Source organism: Phocoena sinus, chromosome 1 (assembly GCF_008692025.1).
Source record: "Phocoena sinus isolate mPhoSin1 chromosome 1, mPhoSin1.pri, whole genome shotgun sequence".
Classification (NCBI taxonomy): Eukaryota; Metazoa; Chordata; class Mammalia; order Artiodactyla; family Phocoenidae; genus Phocoena; species Phocoena sinus.
Window position 1 is genome coordinate 15,423,677 of NC_045763.1, and position 24,628 is coordinate 15,448,304.

Genomic DNA, 24,628 nt, shown 5'->3' on the forward strand with positions numbered 1-24,628 from the left:
ACAACGGATCGCAACTAAATGCAATGCCTGATTCTTGTTTGGATTCTGGATTGAAAAAAAAATTTTTAAATTGGTTATAAAGAGCATTATTGAGACAACAGGGGAAAATTGGATATTAGACATTTTTAATGTATACTAGATAATAGTATTCTATCAATGTTAAATTTCTTGAGTGTCATAACTGCGTTAAGTTATGTGAGAGAATGTCTGTCTTTAGACGATAAATGCTGAATTATTTAGAATGAAGTCTGCAACTTACCCTCAAATGTGTGTGTGTGAGACAGAAGTAAAGCAATTATAGCAAAATGTCAACAATTGGTGAATTGAAGGATTTATGAGTATTAATTACATGAATCTTGCAACTTTTCTGTCGATTTCAAATTTTTCAAGATAAAATTTTAAGAAAACATGTGGATAGTCTATGACCCAACATTGCCTTTTTCATTATATACCTTAAATCAGTTGTATAGGGATCAATGTGGATAGAGTGAAAAAAGCACCTTGCAAGATGTTAACTTCACTATTATTCCATTTGTGTAGAAATAAAAACCAGGAAATAATGTTATTAATTTTGTGGATACACCTCAATTTCATGATTTGTTTATCTGTGGATAGGGAAGGAAGGCTGGAAATAGGGCAGAAGAAGCGTCAAGGAAGAATTCCAATTCAATCTTTAAGGCTTTAATTCTAAAAAATAAAATAAAATAAAAGCCAATATGGACAATATCTCAAAGAAAGAGATAAAAGTTAATTTTAATCAGAGTTATTTTAAATATTATTCTTAAGAATAGAAATCATTCTGAAAAGTGGTTATCTTGGGTGGATTATGATTCACTTTTAACTTTATGCATTTCTGGATTGTTTTTTAAGGCTTTTATCTCCCTCTCTGATGATGAGGAAAAAAAAAGACAGTATCTGTATTGTGTCAAGGACTATACCAGTCAAAGCAGGGCCTGCCAATCTGAATAAAGGGTCCTTCTAAGCTCACGGGAGGCTCTGGTTAGCTGTGCGACCTTGGCCAAGTTCCTGGATCACTGTCTGAATAGCCCTTTCCCCCACGGAGTTAATGCCTATGTTAGACGGGATGAATCATGTGTTGCACTTAGCAGGGAGCACAGTAGGTACCCACAAACGTTAATTCTACCATCATTATTGTGGCTGCTGAGTTATTAGTCCCCAGCCTGTGCTGGCTGGGCGGGGCCTCCCTCTCCCCGCTGCTGCTCTGGGTGTATCTATCCCGGCACTCCTGCAGTGTTTTTGGTGGTGTGCTCATTCCTGCTCTGTCTCCATCATTAAACTCTGAGCTCCTTGAGAGCAAGGACCTTCCCGCACCGCCCCCTCCATTATTCATCTCTGTACCTGCCTCTCAGCCCAGCAGCTGGCACACAGTAGGTATTCAGGAAATAATGATGGTAGGTATTCAGAAATGAATGACACCACCTGATTTCTGGCCACTGGTCCCCACTCTCAGAACTCACTTCCAGAAGTACATTTGCTTCCCTGACGGCTCCAGTACCTCCCCCTCTGACCACCTTCCTCCCCATCTGTTTTCCTAGGCATCCCATCCATCCCCAGGCTCTGTGTTCAGGCCTCTGCCTCCGTCAAGACTGAGGACCCCAGGGACTAAAATAGTCAAGTTACTTAGCAGACTGTCGGATCCTTAAGAAAGTTCTGAGCTCAGGACCCAGGAGGTGGGTGGGTGGGGGTGATCCCTCCAGGCTTGAGGAGATTAGCAAAGCCTGTGAAACCGGATAAGGCTGTGACCTGGATAATTCAGGACTCACATCAACCCTCACTGGAATTCTCTGGGTGACAGCCCAGGCTTGTTTGGCAGGAGAGCCAGTTCCAGGCTCCAGGCTTTTGCTGGACTTCCTGTACCTGCCAGGGCAGCTGTGGGCTGAGCAGGCGGCTGCCCGGCTGGGTCTGGGCAGAAGTTCCTTCTCACCACCTCCAGGCCTGTCTTCACCACTCGCTCTCATTCACGACTTTAAGAATCTGGAAGCCTAGAATCCACGGGGATCCGCAGCCCGTGGGCCCCAGTGTTGTGGCTGCAGGAGGGGAGCCAGCAGGGCCTGGGGCTCCAGGCTCTGCCCGATGACGCTGCTTGTGGGAACAGGAGCTGAGGCCAGGCCAGAGAGGTCAGTTGCGGGCATGGAGGCTGCAGGCCAACCAGCGGGAGTGGGTGAGACTGGAGAAGATGGGGGTCCAGGAAGCCAAAGAGGGGGCCCTGGGAGAGGTAGGCAAGGCACAGACCCTGTAAGAGGAGATCCCTCGGGCTGCAGGGTCCTTTACCCAGAATGTGTCAAACCTTGTGAGCTGTGTCATTCTTAAAGAGGCAAGGCCACACCTAAAGGGAGATGGAGGTTACCCAGAAGATCATTCCTAAGATTAGGGGCAAAGCTGGGCAGGGTCATCCGTAGGATTCAAGTTGGGACTTCTGTTCGTGTTAATCTGAGGCCTTGCCGGAATTTCTCTTTAACTTAAACCACACAAAACTATTCCTTTTTGGGAAAAGGAATCATCAACATCTACTTAATATTCCTTAACTTTTACTAAACTCCTCTGTATGCCATACACTTTGGTACATGTGGAGAGGAATACAGAGATGGGGAAGATGCTGTTCTTGGCCCGCATAGGGAGATCTTTCTTCTCCTTTCCTCTATCTCTCCCTACCCCTCCCTCCCTCCACTCCCAGGCCGTCTTCTCTGGAAGGCAGTTTAGCTTTGGGCTGAGCAGACATGACCTTGGGAGTCAAACTAATGAGGTTCAACTCAGAGCTTTGCCACTTAGCAGCCGTCTGGTTTGGGTGAGTCATTTCTTTTCCTTTGAGCCTCGCTGTCCTAATCTGCAAACTGCATCTGACAGTAGTGCCTCCCTCATAGGATCACTTTAAGGATGAATGGGGTAAGCCACATAAAGGACTTAGCATGGTGTCTGTGCTTAATGAGCATTAGCTATTTCTATTAGTCATTCAACAAACATTTTTTTTCTAGGGCCCAATCTGTGCCATACTGTGTACCAGATGCTGCCAGGGGTAGAGGTGAATGAGACACCCTCCAGGATTCATAGCCTAGTTTGTTTATTCATTGATTGATTCAGTTAGACAGTCAATAAATATGTATTAAGCCCTATGCTGGGTGCTGGAAAGTCAAAAGTCCCCAAGTTGCTCCCTGTCTGGTGGGGAGACGTTGTAATGTACTGTGATTGACGCTATGATGTGGGAGCTCACAGGCTGCTGGGAGAACACAGAGAAGCATTAATTTTCGAGTTTGGGGCAGGACGATGGGTCCAGAAGGCTTTTTGGCAAAGGTAGACCTAATTTCCTTATTATTTCTCCAACTCATAAGCATGCTTCTGTTCCAGGACCTTTGTACTTCCTTTGCCTGGAGCCTTCTTCTCCAGGGTGTCCCCACAGCCTGCTCCCTCCCTTCCTTCATGCCCCCTCTGCCCTGAGATGTTTCCTGGCCACCCTATTCAAACTGTCTGCTCCCACCATCAGCCCTCTTCCCCACAACACACAGACACACACACACACCACTCTCCTCCTTTCCTGATTTTTCTCCACAGTGTTTATCAACACCTGCCAAACTCTATATATTTTATTTATTGACTTGTCTATTTCTGTCTGCTCCCACCAGAATGCAAGGTCTCTGGGGGCCATGAGTGTGGAGTTCTCATCTGTTTTGTTCATTGCTTTTCCCCAGAACAGAGCTTGGCACATAGTAGGTGCTCACAAAAGAGTTACTGAATGCTAAGCATGTTAAATCTAGAAAGAGGAGAAGGAATAGAGGAAGAGAAGAAAGTGGGGGGGGGGAGTAAAAGAAGAAAGAGAAGGAGGAAAAAAGAGAGAGAGAGGGAGGCGAGTAGGGGGTGGAGAGAAAGAGAGAGAGAGAGAGAGCACAAGACGGTGTGTCTGAGAACTGGAAGGGGTTGGCATCAGTCTTCTTCCAAGCAAAGCGCTGGGTTGTGTGTGGATCCAAGGCAAGCCTGGAGAGGCGTGGCAGCAGGTCCTGATCGGCCACGGACCTGCCGGGGTACTTTGGCAGCTTGTGGCCCGTGCTGTCATAGAGGTGAGACCAATGGACCCAGGAACAGAAGGGGAGGCTGTGAACTCTGCCAGGCAGATATCAGGGAGGCGTCTGGAAGAGGTGGCTCCTCCTCTTAAGCGCTGGGAAGGAGTTCAAACGTTCTAGGTGCCGCGGGCATTCTAAAGCCCTGTTCTCATCTCCCCCATGCTAACAGACAGGCGCTGGATCACCATCTCTTGATTTCGCTTTGCGTCTATTTCCTTAGTGCCTCACTGCAGCTCTGTCCACAGGACTTGCTCAGGAAATGGTTGCTGGGTTGGATTGGGGTTGAAGACAAGCGGATTGGCCTGGAATCGTGAGTATCTCAGGATCAGGAGCCTAGAAGCTTTGCTCTTAGGTCTTGGGTCTTGCCAGTCAGAGCCATAGGTTGTTCTAGGGCTTCTCCTGCCTCCAAAAAAGAGGTGGCATTACTGCATGGAAGAACAGTAGGCTTTTACCAGGTGAAAAAGAGAGTGATGTTGGTCCCTCCATTCCAGATGGAGGGACCAACAGAAACAGAGTCAGAAAGGAAGACTCGTTCAGGGAATGCTTCCCAAGAACGAACAGCTGAATTGATTTTTCAGAGATAAAGCAAAACATGTCCTTGCTACCAAGTAGGTGTTTGGATTGCATTTTTAGCAAAAGTTTTGGTGAAAGTTGAACCTGAGCCTGTTACATATGTACCAATAGACTGAGACCAAGACTGGGCTGGCTGTGTGCGTCTTTAGAGCAAACTGCCAACCTACAGAATGGCTGAAATCCAGTGAGGCTGCTACTCCCTCCGGAGTTAATTGGTTTACCGATCCAATTGCTGTTACTCCACAAATAAGTATCAACCAGCGAATATGTATCAGGCTTTGGGCTAGTGGCTGATAATGTGATGAAAAGCGAGACTGACAAGTTTCCTGCTCTCTAGGGGAAGGGGTAGGAGACGGATGTCATAAACAAGTAAAGAAATACATCAAAGAGAGTGAAAGATGATGTCAAAGTGCTGTGAGGGCTGAGTTGTAGAAAGGTAAAATGGGCATGAGAAATTGCTAAATTACTTAGGTTTGGCTAGGTTAATGGGAGAAGTTAAAGTTAGCTGAATGTTGATAATTGGCAAAAGCTTATAAAGGGAAAAAAATCCAATTTAGTAGTTTGTTGAGTTGGGTCAGAATATTTCTATGATTTGTTGGTTTAATCTTGAGGAATATGATCACTGAATATGAAATCATTTCAACTATATAGAATTTTCATCATTTGTACCTAAGTAGATAAATCATCTGTCTATTTGCAGAAGGAAAAAACATTTTGTTGAATAATATACTGCATACAACATAAAAAAAAAAAGATGGTGGTAAGTGCTGTGCAGGGGGAAAACAGTGATAGGGGATTAATGGGAGGAGGAGGCGCTACCTTGGGTAGATGGTCAGGGTGGGCTTCCTGGAAGAGGTGTCATTTAAGATGAGACCTAGAGGATTAGGAATGAAGAGCACCATGTCTTGCTAAGTAACAGTATTCTAGGCAGGGGGAACAGCAAGTGCCAAAGTCCTCAGTAGAAAAGCTTGGAATGTTCAAGAACAGGTTAACATGAGAGCACCCACTGTCACAGAATGTCGGCCCTGGAGCTCATCCAGCCCGTGTCCGACTTAATAGATGTTGCTCTTCGCAACATCCCTGGACATGACTTGGGCATGAATCAGTGCTGGGGCAGGACCCCCAAGAAGGTGGGGAGCAGAGAATATTTGACAGCTTTTTCCATGCCATAGAGCAACTGAAGGGGTCCTGATTTTTCTGTTTTTTTTTTTTAATCTTGATAAAATGTAATCTTTTTTTCTACACTTTTACAAACCTATGAACCTAATCTTCGTAACTGGCATGACTGACTTCATGTGTTTCTGATGAGGCTCTCGTGTTCCCAACACCTAAAGAAAGCTCCTTTTCCTGTGAAATCATGTGAGGGTGTGACTCCCCCCTCCCCCCCCATCCCCCCTGCCCCTACTACAGTTCTGTTCCTAAAAAGTGCCCCTGGGGACAGGAAACTCACCACTCCCAAGACAGCTCATTATTTCCCCAGGACACTGGAGTTGCTAGAAAAATCTTTCTTGTCTCTAGCTCAAACCTGACTCCTTGGGGTGCCCACACCTGGGGCCAGCTCTGCAGTGGAGCCACGTGGGACAACGATGCTGCTTTTTACCCCTGAATATCCTTCAGAAGTTTGGAGACAGAGGCTGGGTACCCCAAACCCCCTTCCAAACACCAGTCGGCCCCCATTCCGTCTATCTGACAGGCATCCTGTGACCCAGACACCCCCAGTTTTCAAGAAGCCCTCCTGGAGATGGGGCTCAGGAACAGGCACTCCCCTCCAGGTAAGGTCAGCTAGGACCTCATTCTGGGCACCCACTCCTGCCGTCACTGCCAACACAGCTGTTGCTTTTGTGATCTGACTGGTACCAGGCTTGGGGATCATACATATGATTGCTGAGCTGTGTCACCCACCCCTGTCCTTGTGTGCTTCAGTTCTGGGGATCTTAGGATAAGACCTATTCAGTCTCTTCTTATTGAAGTCACATCATCTTGCTGTTGATCGAGGTCATTCTGGGACACTCAGCAGAAGAGTAAAACTCCTTAGCCTGACACCCAAGGTTCTTTGTTGACACACCCAGTTGCATCTCTTCAGCTAGCCTTTCCCACCATTCCTAAATTCCTACTGTACACGTAGAGAAGGTCCCCTTTTCTGAGAAGTCAAGAGCGTGCATGTCCGTCTTTCCTAGGAAGAAGAGCAGACATGAATTGAGCCTTTACTCTGTGCCAGCACAATTCTAAACGCCTGCCATGTATCAGCTCAGAACATAGGGATGAGGCAGGTGAAATGATTCACCCCATTATTCAGGTGGGTAAACTGAGGAGCAGAGCACTTGCCCGAGGTCACAGCTAATAAGTGGCACTTCCAGAATGCGGGCTCTTAGCTACCAAGCATCCTTGCCTGGTAAGTGTGTGTTCCCAGCTCTACATTCAGTGACATGATGTGAGTTGCATGAAATTGCTCAGGGTGAGAGTATTTACACGACAGAAATTGGCAAATGTTAAAAATCAGGGCTTTTTACCCCACTGGAGGGTCATTTATTAAATATTTACTAGAATATCGCTGCCTGACACCCTCAGCTACCCCATCTGTTGGCAGTTCCCTGAATGAGCCCTTATAATTCATGCCTATGAGTCCTGCATGTGCTGTTCCTTCTACCTGAATGCCCTTCCTCACATTCTTGTCCTGGTGAACTCCAATCCACTTTCTCTCACTCTCTTTTGTTTTTCATTTTTAAAAATTGTGGTAATATACACATAACCTAAAATTTACCATCTTAACCATTTGAAGTATGTAGTTCAGTGGCATTAACTACATTTATAGTGTCGTGCAACCATTACCACCAACCATCTTCATAACTCTTTTCATCTTATAAAACTAAAACTCTGCATCCATTAAACATTAACTCCCCATTCTCCCTCCCCCAGCCTCCGGCAACCACTATTCTACTTTCTGTTTCTATGATGTTGATTAAGTATCTCATGTAAATGGAATCATACAGTCTTTTTTTTTTTTTCATCAATTTATTTTATTTTTGGCTGCATTGGGTCTTTGTTGCTGCACACGGGCTTTCTCTAGTTGCAGTGAATGGGGGCTACTCTTCGTTGCGGTGCGCAGGCTCAGTAGTTGTGGCTTGCGGGTTCTAGAGCGCAGGCTCAGTAGTTGTGGCTCATGGACTTAGTTGCTCCACGGCATGTGGGATCTTCCCGGACCAGGGCTCGAACCTGTGTCCCCTGCATTGGCAGGTGGATTCTTAACCACCGTGCCACCAGGGAAGCCCAGTCTATGTCTTTCTGTGACTGGTTTATTTCAGAATTCCCTCCCCATTTAAGGCTGAATACTATTCCATTGTATGTACACACCACATTTTACCTATGCATTCACCTGTCAGTGGATGCTTGGGTTGCTTCCATGTTTTAGCTACGTGAAGAATGCTGCTATCATCATGATTGTACAAATATCTCTTTGAGACTCTGCTTTCAATGCTTTTGGGAACACATCCAGAAGTGGAATTGCTGGGGTGTATAGTAATTCTACTTTTAACTTTTGAGGAACTGCCATATACTGTTTTCCACAGCAACTGTACCACTTTACATTCCTACCAACAGTGCACAAGGGTTCCAATTTCTCAAACCTACTTTTAGAGATTCAGTCCAGGTGCCTCCTCTTCTAGAAAGCCCTCAGTGACCTCTTCATCCTGGGATGGGTTCCTTTAATGTGCTTATACAACGTTTACTGAGCAACTACTATGGACTAGGCTCTGAGCTGAGCACTTCAAACACGTGTTTGCAGAAGAGATGGTTTCTGCTCTCAAGGCACTCCCTGTCCCATTACTGATGAACACATGTGGGATCTTCCCGGACCGGGGCACAAACCCATGTCCCCTTCATCGGCAGGTGGACTCTGAACCACCGTGCCACCAGGGAAGCCCTACTAATTCCATGTTTTAAAGTCACTTGGTAGGACAAGCAAAGCATTTCCAAGGTCTGGGCTGGGAGTTTATTGTTGAGTGAGAGTTAGTGCCAGATACTGCTTGACCTGGGATATCTCGGGACATCTCCCTAGAAATAAGACCTAAGTCTTATTTCTGGGATATCTCAGGACATCTCCCTAGAAATAAGACCTAAGAGTACACGGGTAACTCACCCTGAGAGATGGGTAGAGAGGGAAGAGCAGGTCCCTTGAAAACATCTGCCTTTGGGGGTCAACAGAGATGGGGGGTGAGCCGCCGGAGGACAGATGGCAGACTGTGGCTTCTTGAAGGCCAGAGGGAAAGAGTTTCAAGAAGGAGGAGGTGATCATTGGGATGGAGTGTTCAAGAGAAGCCCAAGCTTGGGCAATGCCAGGCTTTGGGGGATCCCTGAGAGACGGCTTAGGGATGCAACAAAAGGTACACAGCAAGGGGTTCAGAAGAGAGTGGGTGATGGACAAGAGGAGGTGTCTCTGTCCTGAATTTTGGCTTTTAGAGGAAAAAGAGCTGGAGAGAGGTCAGCAGAGGCAAGCGATGTTTTCCTTTTTTGTTGTTTTGGCTTCCTTCTGTTTGGTTTAGGATGGTGAAGCTTGTATATACCTGTAGGCAGAGGAAGGAATTGGTTGAGAAAAAGAAATGAAAATGCAGAACAGAGAGGACTTTTCCCCACAGCAGTTACTGCCCTTGGACATACTGTATATTTACTGGATGCCTTTACTATCAGTTTTCCCAACCAGAAGAGAAGCTGTCCTATTCACAGTGGATCCCCAGCAATAACCTGGCAGGGATTAGACACTCGATAAGTACTTTCCGTATTGAAATGAATTCACAGCGTTCCTGCGGGTGCCTGGTGCTTAGGTCCTGGGAAGAGAAGGGTTCATCGGGGCCCAAGGAGGGGCTTCTCTCTGATACTGCCGTGAGGGGAGGGGAAGACGAAAGGAAGTTAAGAGCGAGGAGAGGAAGGAGCTCACACCCACATCTTCTCATAAAATTGTGTGTTGAGGGGGTGTGTGTCAGGGAAAATGGGCCATTGATGGAGAATAACCCTGACTGTAGTTATTCCCTCCTCTGTGTCTCTCCTGGAAGCCTCCCAGGCGTCTGGCGTGCTTCAGGAAATAGCTACTTCTGAGCACAGACAGGAAAGATATCCCCAGTGGTCTTGAGGGGTGAAGTAAGGCTTTCTGCAGGAGTTACCATGCATCCTGGAGCTGGCCCAGGTGGGGTGTAAGAGGTGGGCAGGGAGGCCCTCAAAACCAGCTGGGCCCAGCTCCTGCCTCTACTCCAGACCGAGGACAGAGAGAAGGTGTCACTGGTGAGGAATCTCATTCTGGGGGCTGCCTTGCCCGAGGTGGGTGGGGTCAGGGCGTATAGAGGGACGGGGCTGTGAGAGGAGACCCCTGGCCCCTCATGGCCTCCCCTAGATTTTGGGGAGGTCTCAGTAGCACCTTCTGTATAGTGGGGGTTTGGTGCTGTTGATCATTTCCATCCAGGAGACATGAACTGGGATGTGGGGGTGGTGGTCCTGGGAGCAGGGGGGGCTGCTGTATGTAGACTTGGAGGACCTGTCTCCCCAGTGACCCGGCCACTCCCCGGCCCCTATGTCTCCATGCTTCTGTCAGACTGTCTGTCTCCACTCTCCCCGCCTCACATTACCGCAGCCAGAGCTCCACTCCACAATTATCTCTTGGCCTCGCTCATTCTTCTCCGTGGTTGCCTGATAAAAATATCCAACCCCACATCCTTCTGCTGGGAGCCTCCTTTGGGATCCATTGATTGTCCACATTCCCGGCCTCCAGAGCAGCTATTTCAATGCCTCTGCCACGTCCTCTGTGAAACTTCTTTTGTGCACCTTCAGACTCCTCTGTGTGGGACCTGGCACCTCCCTCACAATAACAGCCATGTCCCAAGACGATCTAATGTGCACCTGGGATTTTGATTTTCATTTTCTTCAGGTACGGTGAAGCCAACAGATCAGGAGACAATTGCATTTAAAAGATAGTTTGTTACAGTTTCCAAGAGAAGGGGACGTACCACACCTAGCAGGGCCACACAGAGAAGCACCAGGGTTGATCAGGAGACAGAAGAAATGAGGGAAAGCATGGCCCAGAGCCTGCATTGTGTCTTCTGTGGCTAAGGCAAGACAGGCCAGGGTAAACAGTTTAGGACAGGCTAGCTTGAATAATTTCAGTGGACTTCAGGCCGTAGGTGTGGTCCCTGGTGGTCTGGTCCCCGCCCTGGGGTGATTTAGGCCAGGGGAAATATTGGCTCCAGGCCCATGGGGTAGAGCATGTGAAGGACCCTAGCCCACTCCGGTCAAAGGGGAACACATCCCTCTAGGGAGGGAGGATGTATGGGGCAGTGAGCGACGCGCCAGGCTTGGGTTTGAACGTCACCTCCACTTTTTATCAGCTGCGTAACTTCTGGCAGGTTGTTTGAGCTCTCTGAGCCTCCGTTTCTGCACTGGCAAAATGAGAACTGTTGGGGAGGAAGACATTTTCTACCCTTCTAAGTTCTCTTGGCTGGTCTAAGAATTAAACCGACATGAGATACACTAACAGGAGAAAATCAAACAAAAGTTTAGTAACTTTTCCATGGGAGAGACCCAGGAAAACTAAGGAACTCACCAAAATGGCCCAAGCCCTTATCTTAAATACAATCTTCTGCTAAAGACCGGAGAGGATGTTGGGGGTAGGGGTTTGGAACTTCAAAGGGGAGGAAGGCAATTCACATAGAGTTGGAAAAGCAGATGTTTGTTATGCAAACGTTTGCTGGGCCTGCAGGGACTGTGCAACACGGGGTGTGCAACACGGGGTCGACTCTGGTTTCTAGGCCCTGTCAAGTTTCTCCAGCCACAGCTATTCCCGTATTCCTTACAGATACCTCTATAATAGTTCTGTGCCGGGAACAGAACCTTTATCAAAATTCTTGAGGCAGCTAAGGGAGAGGTAAAAAGACAGACTCCCCTAAGCTTCTGTTTCTTAAAATTAATCAGCCTAGATTAATCCTTATGCCAAAGAGACACACTTTGGGGTTCAAATTTTGCTCCCCTACAGAACAATGATACCTACCCTTCAGAGCTGTTGTGAGTACCCAGGGCTGACTTATTTTTGTAGGTAGACATGGTGCCTGGGGCCCATGAAAATGTTTTAATTTTAAATTCTTTTAAAATCAGGAGAAAAAATAATATAATATAATGAACGTGTAAGAATGAATCCAGCCTGGATTGTATTTGTTTTTATACCAACACAGCTGTAAAATATAATTGAAAAAGAATTTTCAGGAAGGAGCGATTGTGTTGGGGGTCTTTGCCATGGGAAAATTCTCTCCCATCTCTAATGGGGACAACGACCCAGGGTGCCCCTCGCCTCCCAGGGACCCCTTGGGTCAACTCCTTGAGGTTTTTGTCTCATTTTTCCAGCTGCCGTTGCCTGTTTACTGCCCAACTTGAGAGGGTGGGGCCTGGTGGGCCATGGAGTGGCCCTCCCCAGCCAGGAGTGGGTCTGAATGGGCCATGAGGGCCTCTCCCGATCGACATGTCATGGGCTGTGTTTTCTTTTCCAGAACCATGGAGATGAAGGGCCTCCTCACACTGGCTTGGTTCCTGGCTTGTAGTAAGTGCTTGCCCCGAGACCTCTGAACTTTTGACCTTTCACCCCACAGGAACAATAAAGTAGTGGAAAGGAGACCAGTCTTGGAAGTCCTGGAGACCTGATTTTGAATCCTGGCCCTACCCTGACCATGTCGATTTCAGCAAGAGCCTTGGGCTCTCCGAGCCTCTGTCTCCTTATCTGTGACACAGAATAGTTCACGGGTTGGGCTGTGGCAGGATTCTAGGAGGGGATCTGGAAAGATTGTGCCACTGGAAGACATGGGGCTTGTAGACATGGGAGGCAGATTTTTTACTTTGATGCCAAATAAAATACGATAAAACGATCACAACACAAGATCCTTATATAAATATTCCGTTCCACAATTCCTGGGCATTCTCTGCTCAGGCCTGTCCAGGTTTTCTACATGTCCCACCTGCTGCCACCTCCCAGCTGGAGGGAACTGCCCAGCGTGGGAGGAGCCTGGCTTTAGGCCTCCCCTGCAGCCCCATCACCATGTACACAGCCTCTGACGGGCTGTCCTACTGATGCCTTGCCAGATGCCTGGAGACTGCAGGGAGAGTGGGAGAGTGCCTCTGGCTCACTGCAAAACCCTGGGCAAGTCACCCTCCCCTCTGAGCTACAGTTTCCCAACTCTAAGATGAGGGAGCTGGCTCCAGGGGTCTCTACGGGTCCCACGCTGCTCTAAGATTCTGTGCCTCCCTTTCCAGATGGCGTCAACTGTGGGGAGGGACGGGCGTATCATCAGGAGAGACAGGAAGTGCCTGTCTGCCTGCTTCATACTGATAATGATATTCATTAACCTTAACATTTCTTGGTCACTTACTATGTGTCTGTCACTGTGCTAGAAATTTACATACTTTTTTTTCAACCCTCATGACATCTCCAAAAGGTAGGCGTTCATGTTAGGCCCACCCCCGCCCCCGCATTTTGCAGATGACGAAACTGAGGCTCTGAGAGATGAAGTGACCTATTTAACATCATACTGTGAATTAGTGGCAGAGCTGGGATCGTCCACGTCCAAACTTCTAATCCCTTCTCTGTTTGCCCTCATGTTTCTCCTTCCTCTCCCATGAATGGGGAGGATGAAAAAGGGACACATCGGTCCCTCCGAGCCTCGAGGTGGAAGAAAGGGAGGGAGCACGTGGGAAAGTGGGCCTGGAGCGGGTCTGCCTGGGCTGTCTTTCAGGTGCGCCTGCTGTCCCAGGGAGCTTGCTACAGCTGAAGCTGATGATTGAGCAGGTGACCAGGAAGCCCGCCCTGATGAGCTATGGCTTCTACGGCTGTTACTGCGGCTGGGGGGGTCGAGGGACCCCCAAGGATTGTACTGATTGGTGAGTTAATTGTCATAACTGCCCTTTATGCTCCAGGCTCTATATCCACATTATCTCATCTAATTAGATATCAATTCTGAAAGATGAGTATTAAAGCACCATTTTATAGATAAGAAAACTGAGTCTTAAGAGAGGTTAACTGACTTGCCCAAGATACATCTAGTAACTCCCCGAATCTCAGTGCCTAATATATCAGTCGATCTATCACTACATAACAAACCACCCCAAAATGTAGTAGCCTAAAGCGATGACAACCCCTTATTTTGCTGAGATTCTGCCACTTGGGCAGGGCCTGGCGGGATGGCTTGTCTCTTCTCCACCTGGCTTCGGCTTGGGCCGCTCCGCTGAGGCTGGGCGATCTGCTTTCTAGAATGATTACTCCTATGGCTGGCAAGTTGTTGTTGTTTGCTGGCTGGGAGCTCAGCTGAGGCTGTGGGCCAGGGGCCTCAGTTCCTCTCACTTAAGCCTCTCTAAGGTTGTCTAGACTTCCTCACAGCACGGTGCCTCTTGGGTTTCAAGAGTGAGTGTTCCAGAACGGCATGACAAAAGAGCATGGCGTTTTTGTGATCCAGCATCAGAAATTCTACTGTGTCACTTCCACTGTTTTCTTCGTCAAGGCAGTCACAAAGGCTTTAAGAGAGAGGGGGCCTAGTTTCTACCTCTTGATTGGGAAGTGGCAATGTTCTAGAAGAACATGTGAGATGGGAGAGATTGCTCTTTGAAAAACACAACCTGCTGGGTTAACAATTCTTATACAGCTAGACATGTATAAGGGGATGGGGGTCTTAAACAAATGGAGGGCAGATGGTTGGAGCCAAGCTTGTCACTGCTGGAGTGGGAGTTTACAGACCAGACAAGCAGGGACAGGAAGCTAGAATGATCTATGTGATAATGGATTAGAGTTGGAGACTTTAGTATAAACTCCTAGTTAGCTGAATATAGATGCAGATGGTTACATATAAAAATATGTAGAGATATGTGTAATTACGTGGGTTAATATAGATACATACTTTTTTTGCTCTGTCGTCTGAGGGGCCCTAAAAGAAACAATACCCCAGAAGCAATAAGCAGCACCTAGTGCCCAGACCTGGTTTCTGACACCATTCTCCAATAAGAGGAACCAAGGCTCCTTGGAGAGATGGCTGATCCTAGGACGAGGGCAGGAAATATACAAGATGAACCTGGAGCTTTTTGTAGTGCCCCAAATTAAGGAAGGGCTTGAACAAAACAAACCCAAACCAAACCCTTCATTGATAGGAATATGTCAAAGAGCACAGGAGCCAACTGGGAGAGCCCCTAATGGCCAAAACTGGAACAACATGGGCAGCAAAATAAACCCATAACCCATCTCATCATGACAAAAACATCAAAGAAATCCCAGTAGGAGAGCATCCTACAAAAGACTTAACCACCATTCCTCAAAATTGTCAAGGGCATCAAAAACAAGGAAAGTGTGACTGCCACAGCCAAGAGGAGCCTAAAGAGACAGGACAAGTACATGTAACATGGTGTCCATCACTGGATCTTGGAATAGAAAAGAACATTTAGGTAAAAACTGAGAAAATCTAAAGAAACTATGGACTTTTACAATTAATGAATCAATAGTGATATATTGTTATTTAATTAGTTAACATTTATTTAATAATGTATCAGTATTGGTTTGTTAGCTGTAAGAAACGTATTATACTCATAAAAAGTGTTGATAATAGGGGAAACTGGGTGTGGGGTAAAAGGGAGCATTTGGTACAATCTTCTCAATTTTTCTGTAAATATAAATTTTAAAAAAATGCAGTTGCCCACAGCTATCACAATTGAAGTTTAGTTATTGCTCATTTAACCATGTGAATCACATATCAATCCCAGGACCCAGGTTTCTCCTCTCCCGTGACTTTCCCCATGGCCTCAGAGTCCTTGGCTGGGTCATCTCCATCCAGCTGAGATGGAGAGAGAGAGAGTGGAGGACAGAGTGGGAATTTTTTTTTTAACATCTTTATTGGAGTATAATTGCTTTACAATGGTGTGTTAGTTTCTGCTTTATAACAAAGTGAATCAGCTATACATATATCCCCATATCTCCTCCCTCTTGCGTCTCCCTCCCACCCTCCCCATCCCACGCCTCTACGTGGTCACAGAACCCCGAGCTGATCTCCCTGTGCTACGTGGCTACTTCCCACTAGCTATCTATTTTACATTTGATAGTATATATAAGTCCATGCCACTCTCTCACTTTGTCCCAGCTTAACCTTCCCCCTCCCTGTGTCCTCAAGTCCATTCTCTACGTCTGCGTCTTTATTTCTGTCCTACCCCTAGATTCTTCAGAACCATTTTTTATATTTTTATTTTTTTAGGTTCCATATACATGTGTTAGCATACAGTATTTGTTTTTCTCTTTCTGACTTACTTCACTCTGTATGACGGACTCAGGGTCCATCCACCTCACCACAAACAACTCAGTTTCGTTTCTTTTTATGGCTAATATTCCATTGTATGTATGTGCCACATCTTCTTTAGCCATTCATCTGTTGATGGACACTTAGGTTGCTTCCATGTCCTGGCTATTGTAAATAGAGCTGCAATGAACATTGTGGTACATGACTCTTTTTGAATTATGGTTTTCTCGGGGTATATGCCCAGCAGTGGGATTGCTGGGTCATATGGTTGTTCTATTTTTAGTTTTTTAAGGAACCTCCATACTGTTCTCCATAGTGGCTGTATCAATTTACATTCCCACCAACAGAGCAAGAGGGTTCCCTTTTCTCCACACCCTCTCCAGCATTTATTGTTTCTAGATTTTTTGATGATGGCCATTCTGACTGGTGTGAGATGATATCTCATTGCAGTTTTGATTTGCATTTCTCTAATGATTAATGATGTTGAGCATTCTTTCATGTGTTTGTCGGCAATCTGTATATCTTCTTTGAAGAAATATCTATTTAGGTCTTCTGCCCATTTTTGGATTGGGTTGTTTGTTTTTTGATATTGAGCTGCATGAGCTGCTTGTAAATTTTAGAGATCAATCCTTTGTCAATTGCTTCATTTGCAAATATTTTCTCCCATTCTGAGGGTTGTCTTTTCGTCTTGTTTATGCCTTCCTTTGCTATACAAAAGTTTTTGTTTCATTAGGTCCCATTTGTTTATTTTTGTTTTTATTTCCATTTCTCTAGGAGGTGGGTCAAGAAGGATCTTGCTGTGACTTATGTAATAGAGTGTTCTGCTTAGGTTTTCCTCAAAGAGTTTTATAGTGTCTGGCCTTACATTTAGGTCTTTAATCCATTTTGAGTTTATTTTTGTGTATGGTGTTAGGTAGTGTTCTAATTTCATTGTTTTACATGTAGCTGTTCAATTTTCCCAGCACCAGTTATTGAAGAGGCTGTCTTTTCTCCATTGTATATTCTTGCCTCCTTTACCAAAAATAAGGTGACCATATGTGCGTGGGTTTATCTCTGGGCTTTCTATCCTGTTCCATTGATCTATATTTCTGTTTTTGTGCCAGTACCATACTGTCTTGATTACTGTAACTTTGTAGTATAGACTGAAGTCTGGGAGCCTGATTCCTCCAGCCCATTTTTCTTTCTCAAGATTGCTTTGGCTATTCAGGGTCTTTTGTGTTTCCATACAAATTGTGAAATTTTTTGTTCTAGTTCTGTGAAAAATGCCATTTGTAGTTTGATAGGGATTGCACTGAATCTGTAGATTGCTTTGGGTAGAATAGTCATTTTCACAATGCTGATTCTTCCAATCCAAGAACATGGTGTATCTCTCCATTGGTTTGTATCATCTTTAATTTCTTTCATCAGTGTCTTATAGTTTTCTGCATACAGGTCTTTTGTCTCCTTAGGTAGGTTTATTCCTAGGTATTTTATTCTTTTTGTTATGATGGTAAATGGGAGTGTTTCCTTAATTTCTCTTTCAGATTTTTCATCATTAGTGTATAGGAATGCAAGAGATTTCTGTGCATTGATTTTGTATCCTGCTACTTTACCAGATTCATTAATTAGTTCTAGCAGTTTTCTGGTAGCATCTTTAGGATTCTCTATGTATAGTATTATGTCATCTGCAAACAGTGACAGCTTTACTTCTTCTTTTCTGATTTGGATTCCTTTTATTTCTTTTTCTTCTCTCATTGATGTGGCTAAAGCTTCCAAAACTATGTTGAATAATAGTGGTGGGAGTGGACAACCTTCTCTTCTTCCTGATCTTAGAGGAAATAGTTTCAGTTTTTCACCATTGAGGACGATGTTGGCTGTGGGTTTGTCATATCTGGCCTTTATTATGTTGAGGTAAGCTCCCTCTCTGCCTACTTTCTGGAGGGTTTTTATCATAAATGGGTGTTGAATTTGTCAAAAGCTGTTTCTGCATCTATTGAGATGATCATACGGTTTTTCTCCTTCACTTTGTTAATATGGTGTATCACATTGATTGAATTGTGTATATTGAAGAATACTTGCATTCCTGGGATAATCCCCACTTGATCATGGTGTATGATCCTTTTAATGTATGATCCTTTTAATGGATTCTGTTTGCTAGTATTGAGGATTGTTGCATTTATGTTCATCAGTGATATTGCCTGTAGGTTTCTTTCTTTGTGACATCTTTGTCTGGTTTGGGTACCAGGGTGACGGTGGCCTCGGAGAATGAGTTTGGGAGTGTTCCTCCCTCTGCTATATTTTGGAAGAGTTTGAGAAGGATAACTGTTAGCTCTTCTCTAAATATTTGACAGAATTCACCTGTGAAGCCATCTGGTCCTGGGCTTTTGTTTGTTGGAAGATTCTTAATCAGTCTCAATTTCAGTGCTTGTGATTGGTCTGTTTATATTTTCTATTTCTTCCTGTTTCAGTCTCAGAAGGTTGTGCTTTTCTAACAATTTGTCCATTTCTTCCAGTTTGTCCATTTTATTGGCATATAGTTGCTTGTAGTAATCTCTCATTATCCTTTGTATTTCTGCAGAGTCGGTTGTTACTTCTCCTTTTTCATTTCCAATTCTATTGATTTGAGTCTTCTCCCTTTTTTTCTTGATGAGTCTGGCTAATGGTTTATCAATTTTGTTTATCTTCTCAAAGAACCAGCTTTTAGCTTTATTGATCTTTGCTATTGTTTCCTTCATTTCTTTTTCATTTATTTCTGATCTGATCTTTATGATTTCTTTCCTTCTGCTAACTTAGGGGGGTTTTGTTCTTCTTTCTCTAATTGCTTTAGGTGTAGGGTTAGGTTGTTTATTTGAGATGTTTCTTGTTTCTTGAAGTAGGATTGTATTGCTATAAACTTCCCACTTAGAACTGCTTATGCTGCATCCCATAGGTTTTGGGTCATCGTGTTTTCATTGTCATGTGTTTCTAGGTTTTTAAAATTTTCTCTTTGATTTCTTCAGTGATCTCTTGGTTATTTAGTAGTATATTGTTTAGCCTCCACATGCTTGTATTTTTTACAGATTTTTTCCCTCTAACTGATATCTAGTCTCATAGCATTGTGGTCAGAAAAGGTACTTGATACGATTTCAATTTTCTTAAATCTACCAAGGCTTGATTCGTGACCCAAGATATGATCTATCCTGGAGAATGTTCCATGAGCACTTGAGAAGAAAGTGTATTCTGTTGGTTTTGGGTGGAATGTCCTATAAATATCAATTAAGTCCATCTTTTTTAATGTACATTTAAAGCTTGTGTTTCCTTATTTATTTTCATTTTGGATGATCTGTCCATGGGTGAAAGTGGGGTGTTAAAGTCCCCTACTATGATTGTGTTACTGTTGATTCCCCCTTTTATGGCTGTTAGCGTTTGCTTTATGTATTGATGTGTTCCTATGTTGGGTGCATAAATATTTACAATTGTTATATCTTCTTCTTGGATTGATCCCTTGATCATTATGTAGTGTCGTTCTTTGTCTCTTGTAATAGTTTTCATTTTAAAATCTATTTTGTCTGATATGAGAATTGCTACTCCAGCTTTCTTTTTTTTTTTTTTTTTTTTGGCGGTACGCGGGCCTTTCACTGTTGTGGCCTCTCCCGTTGCAGAGCACAGGCTCCAGACGCGCAGGCTCAGTGGCCATGGCTCACGGGCCCAGCCACTCCTCAGCATGCGGGATCTTCCTGGACCAGGATACGAACCCGTGTCCCCTGCATTGGCAGGCGGACTCTCAACCACTGCGCCACCAGGGAAGCCCTCCAGCTTTCTTTTCATTTCTATTTGCATGCAATATCTTTTTCCATGCCCTCACTTTCAGTCTGTATGTGTTCCTAGGTCTCTTGTAGACAACATATATTTGGGTCTTGTTTTTGTATCCATTCAGCCAGTCTATGTCTTTTGGTTGGAGCATTTAACTGATTTACATTTAAGGTAGTTATCAATATGTATGTTCCTATTACCATTTTCTTAATTGTTTTTGGTTTGTTATTGTAGGTCTTTCCCTTCTCTTGTGTTTCCCACTTAGAGAAGTTCCTTTAGCATTTGTTGTAAAGCTGGTTTGGTGGTGCTGAATTCTCGTAGCTTTGTAAAGCTTTTGATTTCTCCATTGAATCTGAATGAGATCCTTGTTGGGTAGAGTAATCTTGGTTGTAGGTTTTTCCCTTTCATCACTTTAAATATCCTGCCAGTCCCTTCTGGCTTGCAGAGTTTCTGCTGAAAGATCAGCTGTTAACCTTATGGGGATTCCCTTGTATGTTATTTGTTGTTTTTCCCTTGCTGCTTTTAATATTTTTTCTTTGTATTTAGTTTTTGATAGTTTGATTAATATGTGTCTTGGCATGTTTCTCCTTGGATTTATCCTATATGGGACTCTCTGCACTTCCTGGACTCGATTGACTATTTCCTTTCCCATATTAGGGAAGTTTTCGACTATAATCTGTTCAAATATTTTCTCAGTCCCTTTCTTTTTCTCTTCTTCTTCTGGGACTCCTATACTTCAAATGTTGGTGCACTTAATGTTGTCCCAGAGGTCTCTGAGACTGTCCTCAACTCTTTTCATTCTTTTTTCTTTATTCTGCTCTGTGGTAGTTATTTCCACTATTTTATCTTCCAGGTCACTTATCTGTTCTTCTGCCTCAGTTATTCTGCTATTGATTCCTTCTAGAGAATTTTTAATTTCATTTATTGTGCTGTTCATCATTGTGTGTTTGCTCTTTAGTTCTTCTAGGTCCTTGTTAAACGTTTCTTGTATTTTCTCTATTCTATTTCCAAAATTTCGGTTATCTTTACTATCATTACTCTGAATTCTTTTTCATGTAGACTGCCTATTTCCTCTTCATTTGTTTGGTCTGGTGGGTTTTTGCCTTGCTCCTTCATCTGCTGTGTGTTTCTCTGTCTTCTCATTTTGCTTAACTTACTGTGTTTGGGGTCTCTTTTCCGCAGGCTGCAGGTTCATAATTCCCATTGTTTTTGGTGTCTGCCCCCAGTGGCTAAGGTTGGTTCAGTGGGTTGTGCAGGCTTCCTGGTGGAAGAGACTGGTGCGTGTGTTCTGGTGGATGAGGCTGGATCTTGTCTTTCTGGTGGGCAGGACCACGTCTGGTGGTGTGTTTTGGGGTGTCTGTGACCTTATTATGATTTTAGGTGGCCTCTCTGCTAATGTGTGGGGTTGTGTTCCTGTCTTGCTAGGTGTTTGGCATAAGGTGTCCAGTACTGTAGTTTGCTGGTCATTGACTGGAGCTGGGTCTTAGCTATGAGATGGAGATCTCTGGGAGAGCTTTTGCTGTTTGATATTACATGGAGCCAGGAGGTCTCTGGTGGACCAATGTCCTGAACTTGGCTCTCCCACCTCAGAGGTACAGGCCTGAAACCCAGCCAGAGCACCAAGACCCTGTCAGCCACACGACTCAGAAGAAAAGGGAGAAAAAATAAATAAATAAATAAAATTAAATTAAAAGTTATTAAAATAAAAAACTATTAAAATTTTAAAAATTAAAAAATAATAAAAAAGAAAGAAAGAAGAGAGCAACAAAACCAAAAAAATCCACAAATTATAACAAGCACTAAAAACTATACTAAAAAAAACCCAAAAAACAAAAACAGACAGACAGAACCATAGGACAAATGGTAAAAACAAAGCTATACAGACAAAGTCACACAAAGAAGCATATACATACACACTCACAAAAAGAGAAAAAGGAAAAAAAATATATATATATATGAAAATATTTTTTTTTTTAAAAAAAGGAAGAAAGCAACCAAATCAATAAAGAAATCTACCAATGGTAATAAACTCTAAATACTAAACTAAGATAAACATAAAACCAGAAACAAATTAGATGCAGGAAGCAAACCCCAAGTCTACAGTTGCTCCCAAAGTCCACCGACTCAATTTTGGGATGATTCGTTGTCTCTTCAGGTATTCCACAGATGCAGCGTACGTCAGGTTGATTGTGGAGATTTAATCACTGCTCCTGAGGCTGCTGGGAGAGATTTCCCTTTCTCTTCTTTGTTCGCACAGCTCCTGGGGTTCAGCTTTGGATTTGGCCCCACCTCTGTGTGTAGGTCTCCTGAGGGTGTCTTTTCCCTTTTGAGAAGTCTGAGGTCTTCTGCCAGCGTTCAGTAGGTGTTCTGTAGGAGTTGTTCCACATGTAGATGTATTTCTGATGTATTTGTGGGGAGGAAGGTGATCTCCGTGTCTTACTCCTCCGCCATCTTGAAGGTCTCCTACAGTGGGAGTTTTTTATGGGTAGGTTTAGAAGTGCTATACATTTTCCAGGGTGCCAGCCTCGTCATGTGACCACACATACCTGCAAGGGGGGCTGGGAAATGTAGTCTCACCGTGGGCCCAGGAGGAAAGAGCTGGTCCGTGAACTGGTACATGTGTGGGACAGACTTAATGGAAGAGCAGGAAGGACTCAGCCATATTATGAGATTCTTTCTTGGTCAGATCTCACCAACCATGGTGGCCTCTGCTCAAGGGACAGGCCCCTTCTGCTCAGGATCTAAATCTCTTGCATTGACAGGTGCTGTTGGATGCATGACCACTGCTACGCATGGCTGGAGAAAAAAGGCTGCAATGCCTTGACACAGGTGTACAGATACAGAGTTGCATGCGGCCTGGTCACCTGTGGTAAGGCTGGGGCTTCCATTCAGGCCACTGGAAAAGCCTGGGTCCCTGCTGCCTCTGAGGTCAGGTGCCCCAAGAGGTCAGCCAGTCTATATCTTGGGGGCCAGAGATGGGGGCAACAGGGGCAGGATTATTGCAGCTGTATCTGACCTCTAGGGGGCGGGCGGAAACATCTTAGACTCAGCATGTATTAGGAGTCAAGTGCTTTCCGTATGTCCTTTTGCTTGCTGTGGGGTGGCTTTAGTGTCTCCACTTTACAGATGAGGAAACAGACTCAAAGGCTTGCCAGTGCACACAGCTAGAGTCGGGATTCAAGCTCAGGTCCTTCTGAGTTCAAAGCTAAATCTGGGGATGGTGTCTCCTCTCTGAGAACTGAAGTTCCTCCAGAGACAGGGCCGTCTCCATCACCAGACTGGGAGCTCCCAGTCTGATGGGGAGGGAATGCATGTCCTCCATCAGACTGGGGACTCCCTGAGGGCAGGAGTTGTGTCTCCCTCAGCTGAAAGCTCGCCCTGGGCAGCAGCTGTGCCTCTTCCATCAGGTTATGCACCCCCAGTGTAGATGCTGTGCCTCCCACATCAGACTGAGGGCAGGAAGGAGACTGGGGAGTCTGCTCAGGCTAGCAGCAAGTCCTGACTGAAGCAAGTCCAGAGTCTGTGTCACAGAGCATCTCTTCCTCCTCATCCTGCATTTGGTGTCCTGTTTGCAGAACGTGGGTCCCTCTGCCAGATGCAGCTCTGCGCCTGTGACCGGCATTTCGTCTACTGCCTGAAAAGAAACATGAGGAGCTACAACCCTCTTTATCAATACTTTCCCAACTTCCTCTGCATCTAGTCGCCTCAGTGAGCTCCTCCTGGACCAAGATTCTTACACCCTCTCCTACAGCACAGAGCTTACCCACTCTGCTGGAATCCCCAGAGAGGCTCCCAGGTCTGGGACCTCATTCTTTCTTGATGTCCCACTGGGCTCGGAGGAGGCCCACAGCCACACTTCATCCTCCAGAGTTCCAGGAGAGTGACTCTCGTCATTAGACTTGGCAAGGTCAGGGTCCCCGGCCTCCCCTTGTGAGATCAGCCGCTCTGGTGCCGAAAGCTCGCCCTTCACTCCAGGCCAGCTGTGTTTCTCCTCATCCCTGAAGACAGCCCTGCTTCTCCAGGAGGGAGGCTTTCCTGGGATGCATTGACTTTTCAGTTCTGCAGTTGGGTTATCACTACCATCCTGTAGAGAATTTTCACAGAAGTGGAAGCAAAAGTGACTCCATAATTCTGCCACATAGATATTAAATAAAATTCCTTCTCAAGACTAATAATAACCACACAGGTATTTCCCCTGCTGTGGAGGATTGCCTGCACCTCTTTCTCTGCTGTTGGGGCACCAGACCCAGCATTAACCATGTTCCCTCAGAGGAGGAAGGTACAGATTAGTAACTAGAAGGTTTCCTGGGATGAGTACCAAGCCTTCTTTGGGGCTCATCTCCTTAAACCTTGGGTCCACTCGAGCCAAGCACTGGACCTCATTCTTCCTCCAGGGAGCGGGGAGAAGATGATTGGCAATCGTGCCGTCTTGGGCTTCCAGACCAGAGAGCGCCGCATTTGAATGCCAACTTGGCTTCTCCAGCTGTGTGGTCTCAGGCTCATTACTGAACCCCTCTGATTTCTGGTCTCTTTAAAAAAGAAACTGTAGGGCTTTCCTGGTGGCACAGTGGTTGAGAGTCCGCCTGCCGATGCAGGGGACACGGGTTCGTGTCCCGGTCCAGGAAGATCCCACATGCCGCGGAGCGGCTGGGCCCGTGAGCCGTGGCCTCTGAGCTTGCACGTCCGGAACCTGTGCTCCGCAACGGGAGAGGCCACAACAGTGAGAGGCCCGCGTACCGCAAAAAAAAAAAAAAGAAAAGAAACTGTAATGTTTTTTGCCATGTAAATTGGGAATCCCAAAGCTACCTTGATGATGACCTGGCGATGCTGAGGTTCTGGGATTTCACAGAGCAAGACATTAAAAAATAGAGTTCGGGCTTCCGTGGTGGCGCAGTGGTTGAGAATCTGCCTGCCAGTGCA

The 24,628-nt window shown here is 45.3% G+C and overlaps 1 protein-coding gene across 1 annotated transcript; it reads left to right on the forward strand.

Moving 5' to 3' along the window:
- Positions 1–12,176: 12,176 nt before the first annotated feature.
- On the forward strand, positions 12,177–23,737 carry PLA2G5 (phospholipase A2 group V). The gene is made up of 4 exons (XM_032604038.1): positions 12,177–12,216; positions 13,403–13,547; positions 22,471–22,577; positions 23,284–23,737. The coding sequence occupies exons 1-4, from the start codon at positions 12,177–12,179 to the stop codon at positions 23,406–23,408; spliced, it is 417 nt and encodes a 138-aa protein (XP_032459929.1). The 3' UTR covers positions 23,409–23,737.
- Positions 23,738–24,628: the final 891 nt, after the last annotated feature.